General features: G+C 65.0%; 1 protein-coding gene across 1 annotated transcript in view; it reads right to left on the bottom strand.

Moving 5' to 3' along the window:
* The window catches only part of LOC112964069 (filamin-C-like), a gene marked incomplete at its 3' end in the record, with an annotated part of 14,103 nt that extends 7,512 nt beyond the window's left edge, over positions 1-6,591 (bottom strand). Inside the window, exons 1-9 of the mRNA XM_026061709.1 lie at positions 6,453-6,591; positions 6,096-6,236; positions 4,435-4,563; positions 4,166-4,339; positions 3,475-3,636; positions 2,850-3,053; positions 2,182-2,334; positions 1,954-2,076; positions 849-1,091 (exon numbers count right to left, since the gene is read on the bottom strand). Coding sequence (XP_025917494.1) covers positions 849-1,091; positions 1,954-2,076; positions 2,182-2,334; positions 2,850-3,053; positions 3,475-3,636; positions 4,166-4,339; positions 4,435-4,563; positions 6,096-6,236; positions 6,453-6,591 — 1,468 coding nt within the window. The remainder of the gene's footprint in view (positions 1-848; positions 1,092-1,953; positions 2,077-2,181; positions 2,335-2,849; positions 3,054-3,474; positions 3,637-4,165; positions 4,340-4,434; positions 4,564-6,095; positions 6,237-6,452) is intronic.
* Positions 6,592-7,075: the final 484 nt, after the last annotated feature.

Below are 7,075 nucleotides of genomic sequence, written 5' to 3' on the forward strand. Positions count from 1 at the left end.
CTGCAAGCACACGCAGCCCTTGTGCAGCACGTGGCCTCTTGAGTGCAAAGCCCCCGCGCAAGCACACACGGCCCCATGCAGACACATCCCCCCGTGTACGAAGTCCCCTTTACAAGCACGCATCCCCCCGTGCAAGCACACTTCTGTGCACGCACGCAGCCCTCGTGCAAGCATATGCCCACGTGCAAATGCATGCGCAGCCCCCTGCGAGCGCACAGCCCCTGTGCGAGCACATCGCCACGTGCAAGTGCGTGTGCGGCCCTGTGTGAGTGCACGGCCCCTGCGCAAGCATCCTCCTGTGCAAGCACACAGCCCCGGCGCAAGCACACTGCCACGTGCAAGAGCACGTGCAGCCCCGTGCAAGCACGCAGCCCTGCCGCAAGCGCAATTCCATGTGTGAGCGCACCTGCAGCCCTGCACAAGTGCATAACCCTGCTGCAAGCCCGCTCCCACATGCAAGTGCATGTGCAACCCTGTGCAAGCACGCAGCCCTGCCGCAAGCGCAATTCCATGTGTGAGCGCACCTGCAGCCCTGCGCAAGTGCATAACCCTGCTGCAAGCCCACTCCCATGTGCAAGTGCGTGTGCAACCCCCTGCAAGCACACAGCCCTATCGCAAGCGCAATTCTATGTGTGAGTACACCTGCAGCCCTGCGCAAGTGCATAACCCCGCTGCAAGCCCACTCCCACGTGCAAGCGCACGTGCAGCCCCATACGAGTGCGCTCCCTCGTGTGTCTGCACCYGCAGCCCCGTGCGAGCACAATTCCCCCATACTATCTCGCAGTCCCCATGCAAGCACACGCCCTCGTGCAAGCACACACGCAGCCCCGTGCCGGGGCAGCACACACCCTCCTGGCTGCGGGTGATGCTGGAGAAGGATCCCAGGCCCTCGCGGCCCAGGAAGTCGCCGAAGACGTTGTGGAAGGGGTCCCCGCCGACCTGCGTGGACTCCTCCACCCGCACCTCCCGCTTGGTCTCGCCGCCACGCGTCTTGCTGATCTCGGTGCGCTCGGTGCGCGTGTAGGTGTGGCTGCTCCGCGTGAAGGTGCGCGTCAGGCGCTCCTGCGCCGACACCATCTGGAACCAGTTCCCTGGGGGCCGCGGCCGCACGCACACACGCACACACGCACGGGCACGCACACACGGACACGTGCGTGTGCACATATGCACGGGCACAGGGACGCACGTGCGCACACAGGGGCACATGTGAGCACGTGGACAGGCGCAAGGACATRTGCAYGGACACACGCAYGCRTGGTTGGATGGACGCACRGACAGAGGCATGGATGYGAGCAAGGGYGGATGCATGGATGGGTGGATGCAKGGATGGATGCATGGATGCCAAGGTGAATGCATAGATGCAAAGGTGGATGCACAGATGGATGGAGGCAGGGACGGGTGGAGGTACAGATGGATGGATGCAAGGATGGATGCACAGATGGATGCCAGGGTGGATGGATGCATGGATGGATGAATGCATGGATGCAAGGGTGGATGGATGGATGGTCGTGAGCAGACACAGATACATGCATGGACAGATGGACACATGGATGAACACATAGATGGATGCATGGATGCACAGTTGGACAGACACACCGAAGGGCACAGGCACACGTGGATGGTCACACGGACAAACAGATGGATGCATCAATGCATACACAGATGAGCACACGAAAGGGCACAGGCACACACGGATGGACACATGGATGCGCATAGGGATGAGCACATGGAAGGGCACAGGCACACATGGACGGACACACAGATGGATGCACAGATGGACGGGGAGAGAAGGAAGAAGGGGGTGGAGATCAGAGCCAAGGTGGCAGAGAGGCGGCGGGACACGTCCTGAGCCCCGTGCGTGACGGGCACTGCCCCGTCCCTGCAGGAGGAGGAGAAGGAGGAGGAGGAGGAGGAGGAGGAAGAGGAAGGCCGGGCCCCGGGGGCCGCCCCTACCTGGGATCTTGAGGTTGAGGTCGCAGGTGCTGCCGATGGTGGCGATGGAGGGGGCCTGCCGCCGGCGCGTGATGCTCTCCTTCATGCGCCCCTCGCCCGTCACCTTCACCGTGAAGGGGCTCCCTGCGGGCGAGGGGTGCCGGGCTCAGGGGAGGTCCATACGGCCAGCCATGGAGGGACCCCGGCGTCCAGCCCCCCCACTCCCCATATGCCCGTGTCCACCCCTACCTGGGACATGCTTGTCAGCAAACTTGATGTTGATGATGTAGTTGCCAGGCTCGGTGGGGCAGTAGGTGACCTTGCAGGTGCCGTCCTCCACATCCTCGCAGTTGATGTCCACCTTGCTGGGGCCCTCGATGGACAGGCCCAGCCCACCGTAGCCTGGCAGCGTGGAGAAGAGCTCAGAGCCACTGCCACGGCCACCACGGCCACCACCACGGCCACTGCCACCATCCCGGACCAGCCACAGCCACACCATGGCCATGGTCACTATCCTGTCCCAGCCGCCACCACAGCCACCAGCYCAGCCACAGCCATGGCCACATCATGGCCACAGCCACCGTCACATCCCAGCCCAGCTCAGCCATCAYCASAGCTGTGCCRCCACCATGGYCAYCAYCCCATYCCAGCCATGGCCATGGYCAYCAYCCCATCCCAGCCATGGCCATKGYCAYCAYCCCATCCCAGCCATGGCCATTGTCACCATCCCATCCCAGTCACAGCTACACCATGACCAACATCACCATCCCATCCCAGCCACCACCATGGCCACCATCCCAGCAATGGCCAAGATGCGGCCATGGTGTGGCCACCATTGCATCCCAGCCATGACCACATCACAGCAAGGACTACACCATGGCCACTGGTCTGTCCCCATCCCCACGGTGGGGACTCACCAGCACTGCGCGTGTCCACGATGAACTCGGACACCTCGAACGTGTGGCCCTCCACGAGCCCCTTGCCCCACACCTTCACCCGGCTGGCGTCGCCGATCTCCGACTGCCCCACCAGGATCTTGAAGGGGCTGTTGGTGACGTGCTGCCCGCTCTTCTTCACGCTCACCACGTGCTCGCCCACCTCCTTGGGCGTGAACGAGATGCCTGGGGACAAGTCACCGTCAGCCCCCGCCACGCGGCCCCACACTACTGCCACGAAGCCACGGGCACTGCCACGAAGCCGTGGGCGTTGCACCAGCCCCCAGCACGGCTGTGGGCACCAGCACTGTCACAGCAGCCCAGGCACCCCGGTGGTCACCCAGCCAAGGGCCAGATGCCCAAGCTGTGGCCCTGTGGCCCCCCAGCCCCCATAGTCCTGTCTCCCCATGGCCCACGGCCCCACAGCCTGTGTCCCCCAACCCTGTGTCCCCACAGCCCTGTGCCCCGTGTCCCCGTTCCCCATGCACCCACATCTTCATGGTCCCACGTGCTCCCGTCCCCATGTCCCTACATCTCCATGCCCCCATGTCCCCTCTTCCCCATGCCCCGTGGTCCCCGCCGTGGCCGCGGCCATGTCCCCGCGCACCGATGTGGCGGTTGGGCAGCCTCTTGAGCAGGCAGGGCTCCTCGTTGCCTGAGGGAGCTCGGATGCTGGCCGTCAGCAGGCTCAGGTCCGTCTCCGCGATCTTCAGCGACACGTCCGTGGAGGTGCCCACGTTGAGCTGGGACGTCCGCATGGAGTCGTCCCCTGTGGGGCCACCGTGAGTGGGACTGGGGGAACGGCAGCCTGGGGACCCCCTGCCACGGGGCTGGGGTGTCCCCGGGGAGGGGGCCCTGCCTGCAGCGGGACTGGGGATGGATGGGATCCCCAGGGACAGGGGTGGATGGGGCCCCACGGCTGAGTGGATGGGGTCCCCAGGGCTAGAGTTGGACAGGAACCCCATGGCCGTGTGATGGGGTCCCCACAGCCATGCGATAGGGTCCCCATGGCCCCACAGGTCCTCCCTGCGACCATGCAGGAGTCCCCACGGTCATGTGGGGGTCCCCATGAACATATGGGGGGGGGTCTGCGTGGCTGTGACCATGCAGATCCCTGTGGCCATATGGAGGTCCCCACGTCCATGACCATGTGGGGGACCCTATGGCCATGCAGGGGTCCCCATGGCCATGCAGTGGAGTCCCCATGGCTGTGTGGAGGGGTTTCCCGTGGGTGGGGATGGACGGGGTCCCCGTGGCCACGTGACGGGGTCCCTGAGCCCACGCAGGTCCCCTCTTACCGGTGATCTTGGCAGTGAAGGGGCTGCCCGGGATGTGCTTGTCGTCGAAGCGGACGATGATGTTGTAGTCGCCGGGGGCCGTGGGCAGGTAGGACACGGTGCAGGTCCCGTCCTTGTTATCCTGGCACGTGATCTCCGCCTTGGAGGGGCCCTCCACGGCCAGCGAGAGCCCTCCTGGGGGCAGGGACCGGTGTCAGAGGCACCCACGGAGGCACCCAGCCCTCCCCGGCTCTGCCAGCCCCCACGGTGCCCCCGTGTCCCCCGCTTACCCTCCCCGGCATCCTTGGTGACGATGGTGAAGGTGCAGGGCTTGTTGACCATGCCGTGGCTCAGCCCTGGCCCGTAGGCGCTCACGTGCCGTGGGTTGATGGCGTCCACGTAGAACTGGAGGGGACTCCCTGGGGACACGGGGACAGTCAGGGGCACAGGCACAGGGCACATGGGGCCACGGTGCACCAYGCACGGGACACACAGTGCATGGCGCACACGGTGTGCAGGGCCATGATGCACGGGGCACAGAGCGCGCAGGGCCACGATGAGCGGGGCGCACAGCGCACGGCGCGCGTGGTACGCAACGCACGGGGGGCATGGAGTCATGGTGCACAGGGTGCAGAGTGCACAACCTGTGGGGCGCACGGTGCATGGGGTGCATGAGGCCGTGGTGCACGAGGTGCACAGGGTGCACAGGGCTGTGGTGTGTGGGGTGATCAGTGCATGGGGTGCACAGTGCCCAGGGCACATGGTTCATGGGGCTCACAGTGCACAGTCCATGGGGCACACATGGCCATGGAGCACAGGATGCACGAAGCATGAGGTGCCTGGGGCACAGGGCAYGTGGCACCCAGCACGTGGGCTGTCCAAAGCCATGGTGCACAAGGTGCATGGGGCCATGGAGCACAAGGTCACGTGTGCACAAGGTGCCCAGGGCCATGGGGCACAGGACACATGGTGCACAGCACACAGGGTGCCCAAAGCCGCAGTGCACAAGGTGCACAGGGTCATGGAGCACAATGTACATGGTGCACAGCACAGTGCACAAGGTGCACAGGGCCATGGTGCACAAGGTGCACAGGGCCATGGAGAACAATGTCCATGGTGCACAGCACACGGGGTACATGGGGCCATGGTGCACAAGGTGCCCAGGGCCATGGAGCACAAGGTCACGTGTGCACAAGGTGCCCAGGGCCATGGAGCACAGGACACATGGTGCACAGCACACAGGGTGCCCAAAGCCGCAGTGCACAAGGTGCACAGGGTCATGGAGCACAATGTACATGGTGCACAGCACATGGCACAAGATGCACAGGGCCATGGTGCACAAGGTGCACGGGGCTATGGAGAACAGGGTACATGACGCACGGCACATGGGGTGCCCAGGGCCACAGTGCACAAGGTGCACAGGGCCATGGAGAACAGGGTACATGATGCACAAGACACAAGATGCACAGGGCCATGGTGCACAAGGTGCACGGGACCATGGAGAACAGGACACATGGTGCACAAGACACAAGATGCACAGGGCCATGGAGCACAAGGTCACGTGTGCAGAAGGTGCCCAGGGCCATGGAGCACAGGACACATGGTGCACAGCACATGGGGTGCCCAAAGCCGCAGTGCACAAGGTGCACAGGGCCATGGAGCACAATGTCCATGGTGCACAGCAAAGGGGGTACATGGGGCCACGGTGCACAAGGTGCCCGGGGCCATGAAGCACAGGACGCATGGTGCACAGCATACAGGGTGCTGCATGGTGACGTGCAAATGGGCACCCAGCCCCCAGGCTGGTGGCWCGACCCCCACATGCCCAGCCTGGGGCAGGATGCAGCCCCTGGGGAGGTTCTCAGCATGGCATCAACCTGGCTGGGCACCTTGCCCTCCTGGTGCCCCAGTGCCCGGCCGGTTGAGCCAGGCGCCACGCCAACGCGCTCACCGGGGATGTGGTTGCCGTCGTAGCGGATGTCCATCTCGTGCAGCCCCTTCTCGGTGGGGGCGTAGCGCACCGTCACCGTCCCGTCCTTGTTGTCCGTGATGTTGGGCCGCGCCGTCTTCCCCGAGGGCATCCGCACCTCGCCTGCGGCCAGCGCGTCACCCGGGTGCCATGGGGACGGTTCCCAGGTCCCCAGGCCACCGCACCCCGGGCGGCTGCACGGGCACCCCACGCACCACCCCACGCCCAGGTACACCTTGCCCTGCACCCATGCATGGGCACCCCATGCATCACCCCACACCTGGGCACCCCTCGCCCTGCACCCATGCATGGGCACCCCAGCTCCCCCGCGCCCCACACCTGTGATCTCGCCCTTCTGCACGGTGAAGGGGATGACGAGGTTGAAGGGCCGGAGGCTCTCGGTGGTTGCGGGGGGCTCCTCTGTGGCCTGGTGCCATGGGGGGGCAGAGACAGATGTCAGCACCTGCGGGGTCCCCATCTGCCCCCTGGCACCCATGGCAGCCACCGACCTCTGCCCCACGGCACCTGCGGGGTCCCCATCTGTCCCCAGCACCCACAGCAGACCCTGGTCTCTGCTCAATGGTGCCCACACTGGAGCCCAAGTCTCTGCTCACTGTTGTTCCCATCATCTGCCCCATGGCACCTACCACCACCCCCAGCCTCTGCCCCATGGTGTTCCCCTGGTCCCCAGCTCTCTGCCCCATGACACCCACCATGGTCCTCACCATCTGCCCCATGGCACCTACAGCCCCCAGCCTCTGTGCCACAGTACCCACCGTGGTCCCCACCATCTGCCCCCTGGCACAYACCACAGCCCCCAGCCTCTACCCCACAGTGCTTCCCATGGCCCCTAAGTCTCTGCCCCATGGCACCTGCTGTGGTCCTCACCATCTCCTCCCTGGAGCCCATGGCAACCCCCAATCTCTGCCCCATGGTGCCCACTCTGGCCCGCAGCTGTCTGT

This window comes from Apteryx rowi, unplaced genomic scaffold, assembly GCF_003343035.1.
Source record: "Apteryx rowi isolate R43461 unplaced genomic scaffold, aptRow1 scaffold_1839, whole genome shotgun sequence".
Classification (NCBI taxonomy): Eukaryota; Metazoa; Chordata; class Aves; order Apterygiformes; family Apterygidae; genus Apteryx; species Apteryx rowi.